The sequence below is a fragment of the Plectrocnemia conspersa genome, unplaced genomic scaffold (genome assembly GCF_051122295.1).
Source record: "Plectrocnemia conspersa isolate PC_06_02 unplaced genomic scaffold, ASM5112229v1 ptg000013l, whole genome shotgun sequence".
Lineage (NCBI taxonomy): Eukaryota > Metazoa > Arthropoda > Insecta > Trichoptera > Polycentropodidae > Plectrocnemia > Plectrocnemia conspersa.
Genome location: NW_028277177.1, coordinates 21,389,978 through 21,410,072, shown reverse-complemented (window position 1 = coordinate 21,410,072; position 20,095 = coordinate 21,389,978). Strand labels below are relative to the sequence as shown.

Genomic DNA, 20,095 nt, shown 5'->3' with positions numbered 1-20,095 from the left:
GACTGTTACATAAAACGGTTGATACGGCACGATCATGCACAGGCGACGCAGGATGTATGCGGTCGAAATTAGGTGTTTTCCGATAAGAACACTCCTTAGAGATTCGTTATCGTTTCCTAGTACATCGTGGTCTGAGTGTTGTTAATACGTCAAAAAGTTAACGATTCTCAACCGAGATCTGAATATACGCGAGATTTTCGGAATTAGCGAGATTAACGCGTTCGTTTGAAGTTTGATGTTTGATTTAGTGGCTACGAAGATAAGGATTTAGTCATCGCGTTGTGAATTAATCTGAAATTTTCCGCGAACATTGGATCATATCCCTTGGCTTTTACGTCACCGCTGGGCTGCGGCCGCGGGCGTGTCTATTGTTTCTTACAAAAAAGATAATAAAAACATTAAGGATAATTTACGGTAGTTGCATTCCTGGTAGATAAGTAATTAACTGTGTACGTTCGGACTTGAGATTGTCGCATGTCCTGATATGGACGAGTACAATGCATTTAAAAAAATGCTAAATTTATATTTATTATTATGTATTCAAGTGCAATTATTTGTCAGTATTACTAAAAATATTTATAAGAATAAAAACAGGCATACCTGATCGTAGAACTCTGGATGCTGTATTTCCTGGTTCGGTGACTATACACGACATACCCTGCATCTCTCGCGTGGAATTGCGTCAGATCACCTGTAACAACGACAAAAATAAATAAGATGAGATTATTGCGTTTTTCCGTTAGTCGGAGTCATATATGTCAGTTGCACAACATCATATCGCTCAGCTTCGAAGCTTATCTTATCTCTTTCGAGTTCGATCCCCGATCGTTTAACAGCGTTCTTTTTACGGGATGTGGTTTTGAAGACGCACTGAGTGCGTCACTCGAGCGAAATACGTATGCATAAACACACGCACAATGCTCATTAAACAAATATTGTAAAGACTAAGAGTCACCAATGCCTCTGTCCATTTTTTGTATAGAACAATAAATGCATCTGGTCTATGTCAAGCCAAGCGTTTTCCGAACGATTGGGAAATAAATAACGGCGCCATTGTCGTCGACAAATACGGTCTATAAAATGTGTACTTTGTATCTGTGGCTCATCTCACGAGCACTATATATGTACATGCGCCGATCTGTTTGCACACCTGTATATCTATCTTATCGTTTCGACAGGTTGGTCCTATTCCGTTCATCTCGTAATACGCTTTGAACAAATATGTAGCAATTGATTCTTTAAAAAATAATAACGCGACACAATTACGCAATACCTTTTGTTAATTGTGACGCTGCGCTTGCGAGTTATTTTTTAAGACAATTTGCGTTAAAAGCATTATTAACCTTTAGAAGTCCAAAGGCATGTACATATGTCATGCCCAAAATGGTTTAACCATTACAGTTCAAAGGCATCTACGTCATGCCCAATATAATTTATATTTTTTAAAGTCATTTTAAATTACTTGATGATAACATTTCTAGTATTTTATTTTATTAGTTACTCAGAGATAGTTCTATCAATATATTTCGGTAAAAAGGATTTCAAATCAAATTTGGATTTTGGAAACAATTTTTCTGTGCCAACCGCGCAAAACCTAGACGTGTAAAATGTTATCCGTGGTTCTCAATTTAAAAAGTTTTGCTTTTACATTTACGTACAAATTTTATTTAAATAAATTAAATTACTGTTTTTCATTCAACTTAATATTTTGACAATATATTTTAAAAGCATTAAATCCGAATCGGAGAAGTTGATGTTGACGAATCAATTGTCATATATTTATTATTTTGTGCCGCAGTTGTTCGATAGCTTTTTTCAATACATTGTTCATGCTAAAGGATATTATATATAAAGGCTGATCCAATTTTTAAAAGACACAGAAATTTAATGATATCTTCGTTTTTTCTGCTTTTTTTTCAGGTTGTGGTCCCAACATCTGGAACGGGTACAGGGTATACCTTAAATAAATTATATATAAATAATTGGTAAGAAGCGTTATTTCTGTGATTAAATAAATTGAACCACAGTTTACTACATATATTCAGAAATAATCATGTATCAGATTTTTGAGTTTTATACATACACAATTACGTGATTTGTGAACGTATCATATTTTATTTAAGCAACTAGTCTTTTGAATTTATATGGCATTGTTGCATTAATAGCTATATTTTTAATTAGCACCAATATATGATACACATAGTGTTTTGATAAGTCCGAAATCCCAATAGAAAAGTATGGCAAAACATTTCAAAAGGGTATTTCGAAAGTATAGATCAGTCTTTAATAGTAATTATTTTAATGAGCATATATTTTATTTAATATTATAATTTAATATATTACAATATTAATCATAACTAAAAATATTTTATTCCCTTTAAAACGAATTGGGATCATATTTATAGCATTGAGATATAGGCGTTTTAATGTTTGCGGTATGTGATAGCAATATGTCAATCACGAGAAAAAATCTAACACAGAAGATATGATCATGAAATAACAAGTATAAGCAGGCTCAGATTATTATATAAAAACCGTCCGATCGTAAACCAAAATTTTGACTTGACACCAGACACCTATTGACCTCTTATCGCATTCGGCGCGTGTTCGAGATCTTAACCCGTTATCTCAAATCGAATCGTGTGCACAAGCACATGCAGCTCACGAGCGTGTCAATTCCACGATAATAATAATAAAATAAAATCAAACAGGAAAGTCGCGAGATCCTGCAGTCACCAGTTTGTTATACCACTTAACGAATCCGCATCCGCAACTTGGTAGTCCGCAAAACGCAACATCCGTTTCCGTACACGGAATCTCGTGATTTCGGAATCGGCTTTTGGACCACCTTGTGTACATAGCAGGCAGCATCGAGAATAGAACCTGTTTTGAGAAGAGCATGACAAGAAGTAGGGGAAAACCGCCCACCGCCCATAGCGCCTGCCCACTTCGATTGACCCTTTCCACTTGGAAAATTAATTCAAATGGCCATTGTGTTAGATATGAATAATCGGAAGTCATTGTTTATATTTATTGTCATTTGATCAGTGTTAAAAATACTGTTCATGTCCAACATATACGCAATACAATATACATATACACGCTATAACTGTGATCGTATGCGGAAAATTTGGTGTGTGGCTAATTTTAAATGCGCCAATTACTCAATGTTATGATGTTGTATTTTTTTGATTAGATATATATAATGTTTTGTAATAGACGATAACGTCAATTGATAGAGGAAGAGATAAGTGTGCCAATTGAAAATGTTAATTTAATAGAATTTCATAATTAAATGATAAAAAACAGTTAAAAAGAAATTTTGGAAAATTAGTTTCATTTTTTTTTAATATTTTTAATTGAATTTTAAATTTATTTTACAGACAAATAAAATAGTTTCGCAGGCGTTATTCCCAAAACTACATATTATTGCCAGTTTGCGTCACTGTTTTGATATATATGTTATGATAAACTAGCTTCTCAGAAATTACAAGTAATCATAAAAAAGGGGCTAAAGAAAAATGTATTCAATTGCCGCAAAAAGCGCGGCAAAAATTGTCAAAAAATAATCTAAAAGATCTAACTAATATTTAATTTTGACTAGTAAAAAGTTTTCGGTCCTTTCTATGAAATTAGGCAATTTACACTCAAACCATAGACATAGTATATAAAATAAAATGTTTATTAAATATTTAAATTTATTATTTTATTAAATAAATATAATATAAATTACATATATTTAATGATTATTAAATTATTGAATTAAAAATATTATTTAATAATAGTTAAAATTAGATATGTAACTTTAATATTAATCAGATAGATTTATGTGTTTGAAAGATAATTTGATTTTTTTAATATAAATTAAAATATTGATTCTCATTTTGCACTCTAGATGCAATTTTTTATTTCTTGCAAAAGCAAATTTGTATATATAAAAAAAAAATAGAAATCGATTTATATGTACTATATAATATAATTACGTGCTGGGTTAAGATATGACATTATTTAGGGGTCTTTGAGTTTTTTTCTTGAAAAAAATACTATTTTTCTTTGTAGGTGATTTATGATATAAACTTATTTTTGTATATACATATTTGTTACGTATTTCTACATTTCTGTATAATAACTACGATGTTATATGCATTTACTCGTTTTAGCACTTGTTACATTTCGACTTTGTACTAATTTGTATATGTACACTAAGTATACATCACCGGAGCGCTCTGCTCCACTATTTTAATACTTAATTTAATACATATCTCAGAAATAGCAAATAATCATAAAAAAGCGTCTAAAGAAAAAATATTCTAATGTCACTAAAAGCAACACTTTAAATGATTCGACGCACTAAAATAATAATCAAAAGCCAGAGACGTAATTTAAGCTTTTTTTTAAAAAAGGAGGGAGATGTAAAATTTAATTTCATTAAGATTAATAGTATTTCATTAAATTACATGCATTTTTCGGGCCAAAGTGTGTTTAGAATCCACGTCAAAAGCAATCAAATCGTGTCGTCGCCTTCGCAGTGGAAACTATCGGTTATCTAGCGTCCATATTAGAACTTTTTTTAACAGTATAACGATTTACAATCATAAATAAGAATCAAACGAAGCACATCTAAACCGAATTTTACCCAATAAAAGAGCCCTTCTCAGAAGTCAAAAATCCACGTCAAAAACAATGTAATCGTGTCACCGCGGTGAAAATGCTCGATTATCAAGCGTTTATATTTAGAATTTTTTAACAATATCACGAGTTAGAATCGAATAAATTACATCTAAACCAAATTTTGCCCAATAGGAGAGCGCAGAAAACAATTATCACTTCTCAGAAGTCAAAAATCCACGTCAAAAGCAATGAAATCGTGCCGACGCCGATGCAGTGGTAACGCTCGTTACCGAGCGTTCTTCTGAGAAGTGATAATTGGTTTTACGCTCTCCTATTAAACGAAATTCGTTTTGAATTTTCTTTGGCCAATACTTTCATGTAAGAAGTCAGTAGTAATATCAATAAGGATAGCTATAATATTTTTAAAACATATTAATATCGAAGTGGAAACAAAGTATGGAGCAATATGCGAGATGCGACGTCTACCGCTTATTTTCACCTCAGAGAAATATTTTAGACTTGATGTAATGAATGTTCTAAAACTATAATTACTTTTAGAACTTGCATTAGGTTAGGTTTGGGTTTGAACAGAAAATAGACGTTTCGCAACTGTCAAATAGAGTTTCATAAATTTAGACCGGCATATAATTTCGCTAGCGCCTATCATTTAAACTATATGTTCACTAGTAAAAATAAATATCTACCTGTGAAAATGTATTCCAATATGATTTCACTAAAATGATTTATTTAAAAAAAATATTTTTAGGATAGATTTGAGACTTTTTTTGGGGTTTAAAGAGCCAGTGGTTGCTTTTTTAATATATCAATTTCATTAAATGATATGCATTTTTTTAGCTAAATTCAAGGGAGGGGAGCGAATGCCCCCCACATGCCCCCACATTTGGCAATATTTAAATATAAAAGTTCCTGCCAACAATGGTTGCAATAATCAAAACAAATACTGTTTTAAAAGCGATTTGGAAAAAGAATTTCTGAATTGCCGCAAAGAAATAAGATAATTCGTTATGTATACGTGCCAATTATAAATACGTCATTATTTTAGTGCTTTAAATGAAGTTTTTCTTAAGTTTTGTCATATTTTAAAATAAAACTATACGTGTTGGAAAATTGGTTAAAATAAAAGATCAAAATCAGCGCATATTAAAATCTTATTGGCAAAGAAGTATAAAAAAATGCAATCGCGGTGAAATATTTAGTATCGTTATGCGTCACGTGAAGCCGTAAAAAATGAGGCATTATTCTGTAACTAAAAAATATACTCCTAGCACTGCCCACTAGAAAGTGTAGATTTTTGTGTCTTACAGATATTTTTTTAGCTAATACATTATTTACTAATTTAGAATTTTATGAACAGAGTTATGAATAACGAAAATTTTTAAACAAGATGTCGGATCAGATTAAGTAACGAATTAACATAGTTCATTTTTCAGAATATTAGTTAAAACTACAACTTCATGTGTTATCAAAACCCGTTATATCCCATATCTATAATATATATAGATTATCATCTTGACCGAGGTGATAAAGAATGCATTAATATTTTTTCAAGTTATTTCACGGGTTTTTCCTGTTGTATTATATGTATTGAAATATATTTAAGAAATTACCAGATAAATAAAATATAATTATTAAAAATGGCATTTCTATATGAATTTTAAATAAAAGAAATTTATAAACAAGTATATTATAAAATTATAATAAATCTATATTGTTATTAAAATAATAATATAAAAGCTATTATTATATTTAATACAAATATATTTTATGTAAGAAAATGTTATGTATAAAGCAATAAAATAATATAAGATATAATAATTATAAAAGCAGTAGTTATATAATACAATAGCAAAAACAAATAGTAAGCTAATTAATGTATGAATAATATTTAGCTCACCATCGCAGAGCAGATTTGATCTACGTCCTCGCTCGTCCGAGACGAAGATCGGAATGGCCTTAAGCCTTAAGGGCTCGCATTTCGCGCACAGCTCATTGTGTAAACACAACCTCATTGGTCTACGAATCGTGTTTCGTAATCAACAAACATCTGACCCTCCTGCCTTATCTTTCACAACTTGGCTACCTGGAACGCTTTCTCCTAAGCGAAAGAAAACGAGACGCTTGCTCGCACAAAGGATTTTCCTTTAAAACGCATACATATAGATTGTTTTCGAAATCGAAAAATATGGAAGAAAAACGTTTGAGCAGATGTCGCTGCTATTATTCCGGAGCGTTCACAGCGACTTTGCTGAATTTGCTGAAGAAGCATTAGCGATCTGTTGTGCGAAAAACAATGCGCTAAAAAAAGCAAACGGCTTGTTTATGTGTTTTGTTTGCTGAAAGAATGAATGGAGAAACATAACAACGCGTGCCATTATCAACAGGCGAGATTCAAACGTCAGGCGAGTTCGTTGTCTATGCGCGCTCATAATTAACACGTTCGCGGCCACATACCGCTAATTAATTAATAAAAATATTTTTCACACCGAATGCTTATCAAGTAAATGAAACCATTGAAGTACTTGAAATATTAAAAATAATTAAATTATTATAGTTTATTTAAATTATATATCAAAATATTTAGCTATTAATTATAAATTAGCATTAAAGCTTACACTTAATAAATATCATCATCATGACCTAGATCGATTATTTAAAACTATATATTTCGATATTCATCCGCGAGATTAGGAAAACATAAAACGTTATTCCAGTTACAATGAAAACTGAGAAACACTAGATTCATATGGGATTCAACTTCAGGCTTTTCAGGTATTAGTCATTAACTTACCAATATTTTATAGCGTTAAAATGTGTAAATATTTGTCTAGGCATTGCATCGCGAAAATTGAGAAAATTGAGAAAAAAAAACAATTGTTAATTTTCAGATATATACATTTTTGAAAATAATAGCATATTTTTACATATGAACTGATATTCTACTTCAAAAAGTGTGTGAAGATTCCATTTTATATGCGTAACCATAATTTTACTGTGATGTATACCGAGTGTGCATATCATCTTATTACAAAAACATTTTGGAAATACAGTACATTTTTAAAAAAATTTTGATTTATAATTTATAAACTTTTCTTAAAAACTTTTGTTGCATAAGATGATTTTTATAGGTACTTTTCTTTTATGGTAAGATTTTAAATATTTTTTTGCTTTAGATTCATTATGTTTTTTGTTTGAAATTTCAAAATGAATCGTATCTATCAATGATTCGCACAATATTCCATTTTTTAAAAACACAGCAAAACTAAACAAACATAAAATATTTAAAAAAAATACACGAAACAATAAAGTATCGCATTTGAAAATATACTATAATACATAACATAGTAATGGAAAACGCAAACGAAAGGAACAGACTCATTCAGCCGCGCAGCGTAAATTTTTTCGACAATTTACACTTTTTAAAAAACCGCTACATTCACCTGATAGAGCAGAACAGATATTTTGTAAAGCCTTTAATTAATTAAAATCTCAAAAAATTGCAGTACCTACTGCTAAACAACCCCCCACCCTACCTCTTCATACATTTTCATACAAAATAATCAGATCTAAAACTGGTAAGATTTCGTGGAAATGCATGAAAAGAATCTATTGTAAAATCTAGGCAAATAAAAATATCTCAACAGAATTAGAGGGAGACACTCGATATTAACAAGATAAAAACGTAACATAAGACTTTCTCACGGTTTGGTCGACGTGCACATTGCTGAATTTATCAACAATCTTTATCTATAAAAAATGACGCTTTTAGTTAAACCGTTCGATCTGTATTTATTTAACAAAAATATAAAACGCGACACACACGACAATGATTCATTGAAAGTTATAAAGAGCGCTTATCGCATCTCGGCGTCGAATTTTCCTTTTCATCTGCCGCCATTATTCACGCATAAAACATAAAGTAGTAATTGATAAAAAAATGTACATGCCTCAAAATCGTCGCTCTATTGCCAAAGCGCACAAAACAGCTTCGTTCACCATGACGCCGCGGCAACGCATGCGTTTGTTTACGTCGATGACAGGTGACAACACTACGCGATCTTCGAGTGTACGAAAAGCTCCGGAACGTCCGAACTCGAGCGCCCGTCACGCGTGAATGATAACAGATGAGCGTCCAGGGAAGATCGCCGATAATCAGCGCCACAACCCCCACCACTCGAAATCGTACGTCGCGATCTTCGCCTCACCTTTAACGTCCTTTGTTTATTTTCGCGTATGGCAACACGGATTAATTATTCAAATTTTTTTTTTAATGGGAAATCATGGTCGTTGATTTGCGTTTTAAGGCGTGTGTGACGTTTAATCATATGATGAAACGACTGTACTATGTTAATCGTTCTTTCTCTTTTGTTTTAATTTAAATTAAGTCTTAAACGGCGGAGAGAATATGTAAATTAAAGATGAAGGATAATAATCACCGAATTTCATCTATATAAAAAATATTATCAGAGCCGCCATGTGTCACTATGCGATTAAATTAAAAACGATCTCGTTTTAAAAGTATTGATCAACCTTTTTCAATATGGCAACATATTCATATTTTAGTTTAGTTATTAAAAAATATTACAATTTTTCTGTTTTAAAACAAAAAATCGTAACACTATAAATATTGATCCTAGAGAAAAAATAATAAGTGAAAGAATGTTGTATTTTTTATAAACTTTCAATTTAATGCAAATAGTACTAAATTATGTGGTTCATCAATTTTTTTTCTTTATGTGATAATTTGTGCTTACGAAAAAAATATATGTGTATTAATTTCGCCATTTTAATGATTTCTCGTTAAGCTCGGTTATATTGATTGATATTAAATTGTTAATTATAAAACGAGTTTAATTAACTCAAATTCTCGATTATATCAAATATTTATGTGCTGATGATTAATTTCAACAACATAGAAATTTAAGGTTTATTGAACTGTTATGACATACCTCACCACACAATTGTGAAAGTATTAAGGGTCTGTGTGCAATTAAATGAAATCAGGTGTACTAAGCAAAAAAACTTTAACCGCGGACCTGCTGAGAAACTATCGAAATACTGCGAAAGCTAGGTTATTAAACTTAATGGAATATATTAGAAAATAAACGAGAAAGGTGATATATGTGCGCATATCACCGATTCTAAGAAATTCCTAATCGTACAATCCATAACCTTCGCAGAAAAAATTTGCGACTTGAAAGTAAATTATCATAATTTAGAAGAAGTAATCTTGTGAAATTGTTCATGGTTATGTGTCAAGCAATGAACATTACGTATCATTCGCGATCAATAATGTAGTAATTATTAATGTGGATATACCGAAATTTTAATTAAATTGAAGTATCGCTTTAGAATGATGTTCAAGATCGAATGGTTTCACAGCTATAAGAAGAGATAAAACCGGCTTATCTACGATACGCCATAACCTTATCGCGACCGACAATGGTCAATTGAGAAATAATGGTATTTTTTTGGTTCCAGTGTCAAATTGTGTGCTCGCTTGATCATTCGTGTCTTAAAAGATAAGAGTGTAAAACTGATTTTGAATAAGTACTTTGTTCTGGAATTATTGTCACAATATTTGCTTTCGTTGTCTCGCGAGATGGATCGCGCACATTGTTCTGAGAAACTTGGACCACCTGTGTCAATTTCAGAAGGATGTGTGTACCGGCAATGCGAGCAATAATATACAATTGTGTGATGAAATTTTAGATCTTTTACTCTGACGCTGATCACCTGCGACGGTTGAAGGAACTCTATAAGAGTTCAACTCTGGCGAGAACCCGCAATAATGGCTCTGGCCGTTGACTATTTTACATGTCACTGAGTCACGGATGATGCGTCACAACGATGCTAAAGAACTATTATAAAACAATAATACTAGAGGGTTGGATTTACATGACCATTGCAATTATATGGGAGAAATTATTGCCTTCAAAGAAAGAGACTTTTCTAATATTTATTACGTGAATTATTAGCAAGTATTTTTTAATACAATAAAGATCTTTGATTAGATGCATTAGAATCAATATCAGATTTGTCACATATGCTTACTTTTAAGTAAAATGCAAAATATTGTATAGTATTTGTCTAAGATGTTAATAAATGAAGAGCTAGACTTTTTAAAAGATTGTAGATCAAATGAAATAGTTTATAGTAATTTTATTGCATCTCACATTCCATTAGCAATTACTTGATTATGTAAACTAAAATCAATAACAGATGGGTCAAATTTATTTACTTTCAATTAAAATGCAAAACATTGTATAGTATTAGTACAAAATATTTATATAAAAAGAGAGAGGATAGTGACAGATTCTAGATTATAGTTAAATCATTTATGATAGGTATTCTTGCATTTTACATTTGATTAGCAATTAAAAGATATTGTTTTAAGGCCCTTTGATTACGTGAACTAAAGCACCAGATTTGTTACATTTACTTTTAAATAAGAGTAAAATCATCACATTTAAATGTAAATTTATATATTACTACGGATGGAAAAGTTGAAATGTGCCAGATAAATTATGTTTTCACCGGTAAAAATATATTTCTACCAGTGAAAATATATTCCGATAAGATTTCGCTGATATGCCATATTTAAAAAAATATTTTCGGGTTCGATTCGAGACTGTTTTTTTTTTAATTTTCTTTGTGGGATAACCCAAGAATTTCCGGTTTAGAGTCAGAGACATAATTTCACCTTTTCTTTGGGAGTGAGGCAAAATTTCGCAAGTCTTTTATTATAAAGATTTTATTAAAATTTATAGTATTTCAGTAAACACATTTTTTATAAATTTTAAAAATATAGGTAAATCTGCAAATATATTGTGTCACATATATTCAATTTATGGAAATATCATTAATTAATCCGAGAATGCATCTAATTTTGCTGATTTTTTAATGTGATATGCTCATGATATTGACGACTAATAATAGTAGTTCTATTTAAAATAGTAGTATTAGAATTTCTAATTTTTTAAATAGTATGCAAACTAATAATGGGACCGGAAATTCATAAAATTGCTCTTCTTAAATAGTTTGTGCCAATTAATTGATGCTGATATGCAATTTACATAGAAATTATTTATCACTACGTTACAAAAGCAATTCAATTGAATTGCAATATTGAAATTTCCTAATCGTCAAATTCTTGGTAAATCGGTCAGTTTAAAAAAAATCGTTGAATAACAAAAATCACCCAGAGATGAGATGATTGATGCATTTCATTAAGATGATTCATTCGAGTTCTGTCGTCGACACGCAGCAATAAAATTATTCTGAAGCGAAACAATGGTCGCTTGGAATTCTGTCGTACTTTGGAACCACGCACTTCCAACGACGAAATGCTGAGGATACAAGAAGTCCAAGTCTAATCAAATATACACGAAAATAATTTAAAATTATATAGATCACGTCTTTAGATAATATAAAATATAGATAGCTATTTTTACTGAATTTCTCTCATATCTAGATACAAAAAAGAGATTAGAACTTCGCTCAATACGGTTTAAGATTACCATTATTTACGATATAATCAGATCTATAAATATGTTTCGTTAAAACGTGTGTATATAATATAAATAATTTCTTAGTCTCCTTGCATTCTCAACAAGATTAAACCGTAAAATCCAAGCAGGATTTTTCGAATTTTCTCAACGCGATTTCCGTTTCTTGTGGTTTTATCGATAGCTAGCGGTTTCCCGTGTACAGACCCGCATTAAGGAACAAGTACAATTTAAAAAAATTATCCGATGTCCAATTCATCATTCCGATGAATATTAGCAGGTGTGTACGATCCGCTTTCACCTTGAAATTTTGCTGCGACCGATTCTCGCGATGGCCGCTGCTGCAGTTTCGCAATCGATTTGCGAGCAAGTACATACGATATAGGTAGCACATAAATTATTGTCATGTCTCTATCTCTGACTTTGTGTGTATGTGTGTGTTCGTCGCTTATAAAATGCATATATTGTATATCGACTGGTGTACACTAATCGCATTTAACTCATTATCTACTCTTTCATTGCGTTTTTCTGAGAAGTTTCGTAAAACAGGTAAAGTAAGATGATAAGCTGATACATAAAAAATGGTTGTTAATAAAAAAATAACAATGAGTCCTTTACACAGTAGTTAAATATATTATTAAAGAATGCTTTTCTTGATCGATATATTATATAAATTTAGAGCAATATACAGACAAATATATGATAGTCGTATTAAGATGTGGGGGTTTACTAAATTTTTTTTTACTTAGAAGGTTTGCATTAAAAAATTGTTGTTAAAAACTAATATTAATAAAATAAAATAATAAGTCGCTCTAGTTATTGCTGTGATATATTGTTCGTATATTTTATATTTTTTTTATTTATTATTCAATATATATGAACCATTAGCCTATTTTTTCTTTAAGGATAAATATTCACGTAATCATTCAATTATTGTTTAGTGGGTTTTTCCATTCTTTATTCATATCTGATTTGGCCTTTCAATACCTACATATTGTTAAAAATAAATATCTCATTTAACTCTCAGATTACCGGCATGTTTAATACAACTGTATTGGAATTTTATGTATTATTTTTAAGGGCTATGAAGATGATACTTCATGGTCAGTATTCAGCACGTAAGTGTATCGGAACGATAAACGCCACTACACAAGGTTGTCGATATTGGAGACCTTGTCACTACAAGTCGTAGTTAATATTTGTATTAAAAACATTCATTACCGTCAAAACACTGCCACAATTAATGCAGAATCGTTCATTGTCCTTATCGCGAATATTTTAAATGAATGCGGTTTTTGATCGAGACTAAACCATACAACATTGCCAATGACGTTAATTGGTTTTTAATTATTATGATAAACTTTATTCGCCTTCAAAAATCGAGACGTTCTTGGCACATTTTTTCGTTATGGGTTATTAATACGATTGACGGTTATGTTATAATAATGGGTCATAATAACCGTTTGCCCATGTCATGTCATCATTGCGATTCAATTTCTAAACTTTCCCTTTTTTGTAAGATCGTTCATTCACTGCTATGGGTGATCTATTGTATCTCGTTCGTGCTGTTAACTACTGCAATTTTTAATCTATAATCATCGATCTTGTAGAACGTCTCATCTAATTTACACATGTGATTATTGAGAGGTCTGGTATGCGAATACGCAAGGTGCGTTTCGTTAATTCTGAGAAATACGTCGTTTTGATGTATCGAAATGAAAGCATGGTGAAATTGTCTCAATTTTCGAATTAGTCCATCCATAGTGCGAATGATGACGCTTACAAAATGTTAATCAATAGAATCATCAGGTGTGATACTTTTATGTGAGTTTTAAAATGTCTCGTAGTTAGCAATGCTGATAACATATTTCTAAGAAAATATTAAATCAGTAATATTAAATAGCCGATGAAAAAAATCACATTGCTTAAACGGTATAGTTTTTATATATGAATAAAATGTTTTATTGGATATTATAAATAATATACAATCAAATTTTATTATCTGAAAGGACAATAATTAGTAGCATTTTTTTAATATCAATATGAAAACAATTTTATGTGTATAATAAATATTTCATGAAAAATTTACCTATTTAATTTTGTTTGAAATAGAATAATAATAAAATATATAATATTATTTTTTTATAAGCAATATATATATCCAATCAGAAAAGTTGAGGGGGGGGGGGGTTAAATTAAAAATCAAATTTATTGTTACGTTATTAAAAACAATAATTAAATTAAATTTCTTTGCACGTTGAAAATTAAATATAATATACAAAAATATTTTTATGCATAATTCATCATCATTTTAAAGAAATTAATATTGATTCCATACAAATTAATTAAAATGCAATATATTCTCTATAAATAAAAATAAATTTAAAAAAATATTTTTAAAATTGCTAATTAATTTATTAATTAAAAACATAAAATTTGAGATATTATTTTTGAGATAAATTTAATATTTTATTTTCATGGCATTTTAAAAGCAAGTACCTTAATGTACGTTGAAGATGCAAAATATAATGTGATAAGTGTTTTTCTAAAATAGTTTTTTTTATTTTTTATTTTCTTCTAAAGTTGTTTTTAATTTATTGCTGTTTAAACTAGTAAAAAAAAAGCATAATTAATATAATGTTACTATTGTAAAACACTAAATATATTTTTAACACTACATAGATTTTTATTTTAGGATTTTGAGGAAAACAGCTCAGGAATCTTTGCAGTGTAACGTTTTTCTTTTATTAAATATCACTTATTCTCTAATTGCAATTTAAATTTGACTAACGTATTAAAATTAAAAGAATAATAATATGGCTATGACTGCTCAACATTTTTTTATAACTATAAACGTAATTTTTTTTTAAAATTATTTATCAAATAAAATTCTACATATATTTATGTATTGAGATATTAAAGAACATTTTTTAAATATTTTGTTGTTCTAAAATATAATATGGGAAAAATAAAATATAGTTTTAATAAAAAATGGCTAAATCTTCTCGGTTTGATAAAATTTTCTATTAAGTAAATAAATATAAAATGCTATTTATTTTATGTAGTATAAAATAAGTTTACTTAAAAAATATATTTTTCAAAATTATCCTGTTTTATTTTAGAAATAAGTGATTGCTGTCTGAAACGGGGAGGTAAAATTCAACTCATATTCATATAATGAAATTTTAAGAATTTAAAAAATATATTCATAACTTAGCAAAAATTAAAAAAAATATTTTTTTATTTTATGCTAAGAATACCTCTATGTGAATTAAAAAAAAAATTCTAAAATATTTCTAAAATATACTTTATGAAAATTTTATTCCAAAAAACACGTTTATATAATCACATAAAACTGTGGATCATTTATTATTTTACACATATTTTATATGAGACGTTGAGAGAAAGGGGAAGAAGAAATTTCTATTATTTTGTTGTTATGGAATTTTTAGAACAATTATTTGCTTTTTGTTAACGAAATTAGCAAAATATTATTCGTTATTTATATAAAACATTATAAATTGTAATTAATTATCCATACAAAATAAGTATATTTTTTTTTTTAAATATTTTTTTCAAGTTTATATAGTTAGCGATATAATACATCTTATCTAATCATGGGAAAAAGAGAGTGTAAAAGTGACGGACGGGGGGGGGGAGAGTAATAAAATTATATCAATGCTATTGAATTTAAAGAATAAAAATATATCGTGGTATATATAAAAGCAAACATAAAATACAATATCTTTTATACAAAAACTTACTGTCTGAGATAATTAATTAGTATCAAATGCCATTAATTCTCTAAAAAAAATTAAATTATTTTTATATTTTCACATAAAATTTGTAATATGTAGGAGGGAAGGGGGAGGCAGTGACTCAATTTAAATTATTAATTATTTCTTAATTCTTAAAGATTAATGTATGAGCATCATTTATCAGTAAACAAAAAAAAAAAAATTATTTGTGAGAGAGATACTGAAGCGTGAAGAAAAATAACAGTTGACTCACAAATTAGTTGCAGGCGCTTAAAGGGTTCAAACAATGTTTAATTTTTGGAATTCTAAAAATATAAAAATATGGTATGTATAAAGTAAATATGAAATAAAATATATTTTTGTTTAAATATTTAAGAAATTCTTTTTTGTCTGAGATGATTTATTATAATATATATAATAGTATAAAATTAAATCTCTGTAAAATGTAAGTTTACTTTAAAATTAATCGTTTTTATATTATCAATCATTCTAAAAGAAATTTTAGATGTTTTTATTTTGCGACATGTTTTATTATAATATAGTTTTAACGAGAAGGAAGGGAGGGATGGAATTATTATAATGATTTTAATTATGTTTATGTTACGAATCTCTTTGAAAGTAAAATATTAAATACAATATATTTTCGTTTATAAATTTTTATCTAAACTAAATAATTTAAATAATAAGTTATTCTCATTAAAATAAATTAAAATTCCATTTTTATTCTATTATTTTTTAAAGCTTAATATGGATATTATACAATATTTTTGTGTTACTATTATATTTACACGTTGCTTGTTTAAATCAATATAGTTTTAATTATATATTTTTTTTGTCAAATAATGCATTAATCTTTTATTGCACATGGGCACTTTTATTTCACAACCTTGAAACATATTCATGGGATGCTTTTGTACCGCAACTCTGTTCAAAGATTTTTATATACCTGGTTAGGGATGGTTCATTGACATGGGGTTGCCGAAAGGGATTTTTTGTCACACTTATCACATTGTGATAGTTTTACTTAATTATTATAAATGATTCTTCAGCGTTTGAGTTTAAAATTTAAAATTTATATAAAATTAGACAATAATTTACTCAAGCCATAGATAAAATCCGTTTTATGATATTTGAGCTGATTTGCTGTTAATATCTTATATTTTTAATTGTATTGAAGGACTTCTTGCCTTTGATTTGATTGATTCAAAAGAGTTAAATTGATTACGTATTCATAACTTTTATGATGATGTTCATAATGCCGCGTGAGTCGAGTTTGTTTGCATTCTTCACTACGAATAGATTGGAATGCTGAAAGTGAAGATTTTTTCTTCATCATCCGAAATCACATTCAATCATCTCGCTTCTGCACCCATCGACGGGCGAAAAAGTGAAATCCGCCATCATCGTGCGTGGTGCAAACAGAGCGTGCAGAATTGGCGACTTCTGGCGGTGGCGATAATAAGAGACGAAAGTGTTTGGTCATCATCGCGGATGTCGCAAGGTGATGAACTTAAAATGGGAGAACAATTCAATTATCCCCGTCTATATTGCTTTGAGTTACGTAATGAATTCAATATTAATCATATACGATACGGTAAATCGCCAGTGAAATCGCCGTTTGGTTAAGTAATCATAATATTGCTATTCTTCGCAAGCCGCACTGTTACCATTCATTACCATACGTGTGTATAAAAATTCATGGTAGAGCGCCACCGGAGAGTGGCGCAGAGCCATACAGAGATGACAAGATGATTTTTTTCTTTATTTATGTATTATCATTATCGCCGAGCATGGAAAGTCGTCGTTATCGTACGCTTCGAGAGGCAGGCTAGTTTGTTTTCAAAATTTACCACCAACAAAAAAATACGGCATGGTAAATTTCATGGGTTTTGTCAAGCGTGGTTTAGGTATACGAGAACGAGAGGGAAATTTGACATTAATCGCTTCATTAATTATTACAATCGTTAGGCACAAATTAGGTTATATAATTTGCGTGCGATTGTTTTGCAATGCAATTAATCGAGAAATTCATATGTATTTTCAATTAGATGATTAAATTAATTACACTCATTTTTTCATTTATAAGTACATTTCCAATTGGAGCTATTTTCAAATGTACTACCTATAAGTAGCTAGTAATAATAATAATCTTTTTTGCCACAAATAAAAATGTAATTAGATTTAAAGTCAGAATTGCGTGTTGATTGAAAATCTCTCATTATCGTTTAATTTATAATTTAATGGTTTTAAATATAGTTTCAATTGTTTTCATTATTTAAAAAATCGTTTTTTAAATAATTAGCCCAAATATTTACCAGATTAATTTAAAAAATAATAATAAAAATCAACAGAAAATTACGACACTTATCATTTTCTCAAAAACGCTCTACATAGAAAAAAAACGATTAAGAGCGGTCTCATTTTTGTCCGTAAATATATTATCCTATGATGTACATTAAGTGTACATATAAAAATAAGTTGCGAAAGTTATTACAAAATATTTATTATATAAATATTCAAAGTCTAAAAGTTACAAGTATTGTAATATAAGTGCTTAAAAGGAGTAAATGCACTTGACATATGTATATTTACTAGATTTATTACCCGCCTTTGTTCGTAATAGACTCATTCTTTATTCTTTATAATAATTTTATTTATCTTTGTCTTAAAAAAATATTTAGTTATATACAATAGTTTTAGTATTGTAGTAGCACGTAACTGGTCGTTGCTGTTCAGTTTCTTCAGCGCTTTTATTGCCACGTATTGCAGTGTATCACATTTTCAGTCAGTATTTAGCTGCTTTTTCAACTTAAAAGTTGGAAGGTAAAACTAGCACAGTTGACAGCCAGAATTATATATGCTAATGTCACGTCGCTACTGTTCACCGTTTGGGAGGAGTTACGAGGACACATGTATTTTCTGTTTTATATTATAGATATCAATCTCAAACGCTCGTCACAAAGAAGACAAGCAAACTCTGGCGTTTATTAGTCAGGGTTTTTAAATCCTATTTATTAAAAAAAAAAATTTGGCAAAATATTTATTTTATTTAAAATGCATATGTATTACCAATAAATAACGAAAATATGACTTTTTTTATAGAGATATTCACATAATAAGATGCCATGTACACTCGATATACATCATATGAAGGCACAGGTTAAAGCTACTTTGCATCATAATCTAGCATGATCTATTGATAAATATTATTAGATTTATTTTATTAGAATTTTTACTGTATTTTTAAAGCTTAAAAATATAGTTACAGATTGAACATTTGCATGTAAGTTAGAATTTAAATCGATGTGTTTTATTTTTGCCCTAAAAATATAGATGTAAAAATTTATTTATGTTTAAAAACTAAATTATTACTTTTATTTGTTTGTTGAATCGTAATAAAGTATGTTTCATATAAGTAAAAAAATAAAAATAAATTAGAATGAAACAGAGTTAATTATATTCACGAAACATAGTCAAGATTTGTGACTTTTGAGACTCTCCAGAGAGAATAAGGATGTAGTATATAATGGAAAGCGTATACACATGCTTTTCACTTTAAAGAGCTTGCGGTTATTGCGGCTCTTAAGCCAATGTTTAATAGAAACTGTGCGTTAACTAGCAAAAATATAATTTTAATATACAAGTATCGAAACCTAAGATTAAAAACCCTCAAATTGATTTAGAAGCAGAGACACGCATTTTAATGTTTAAAGATTATAAGCTTAACATATTTTAAAGTATTCTTTGATTTGTTTAACTGCTTTATTGTTCACTTAAGGAACGAAATTGAAACGCATTTATTAAATGCAATTATCAAAACTACAATAGTAGTAGTATTTGTATTATGTTATATAAATTAAAAAATATGAATATATACAGTTTCACAATGGCAACTTCTGAAATATAATATGTGAAGCAGGCCGTGGTTAATGGTCGAGCTTAATTAACGTGAAGATGAAAGCGGAAACTGCAAATGAAACGCAACAGATACGAAAACGAGAGGTCCGAAAAAAGTGTCATAAGAGCGGCCGTGACGAAAAAAACTATAAAAAATGAATAAATAAATAATTAAACAAAAACGAAATCTGAGGCAAGGCCGACATTGAATTATATGGCGAAAATTAAAAAAATATAAATCATAGACACTTCCTAAAGCGATGTTATTATATAAAAATATATTTTAATTGAAAAATATGTTAA

At 29.1% G+C, this 20,095-nt stretch overlaps 1 protein-coding gene across 3 annotated transcripts in view; it reads right to left on the bottom strand.

Annotated features, from left to right (window-relative positions):
* Positions 1 to 20,095, bottom strand: part of peb (zinc finger protein pebbled) — a 72,454-nt gene that overhangs the window by 6,020 nt on the left and 46,339 nt on the right. Inside the window, exons 1-2 of one of the 3 annotated variants that reach the window (XM_088201257.1) lie at positions 8,577 to 8,745; positions 601 to 691 (exon numbers count right to left, since the gene is read on the bottom strand). In XM_088201257.1, the coding sequence (XP_088057383.1) occupies positions 601 to 664 (64 nt within the window). In that variant the 5' untranslated portion in view covers positions 665 to 691; positions 8,577 to 8,745. Of the gene's footprint in view, positions 1 to 600; positions 692 to 6,526; positions 6,707 to 8,576; positions 8,746 to 20,095 lie in introns of those variants that run through there. The other 2 variants (XM_088201259.1, XM_088201256.1) reach the window with 2 other exon arrangements.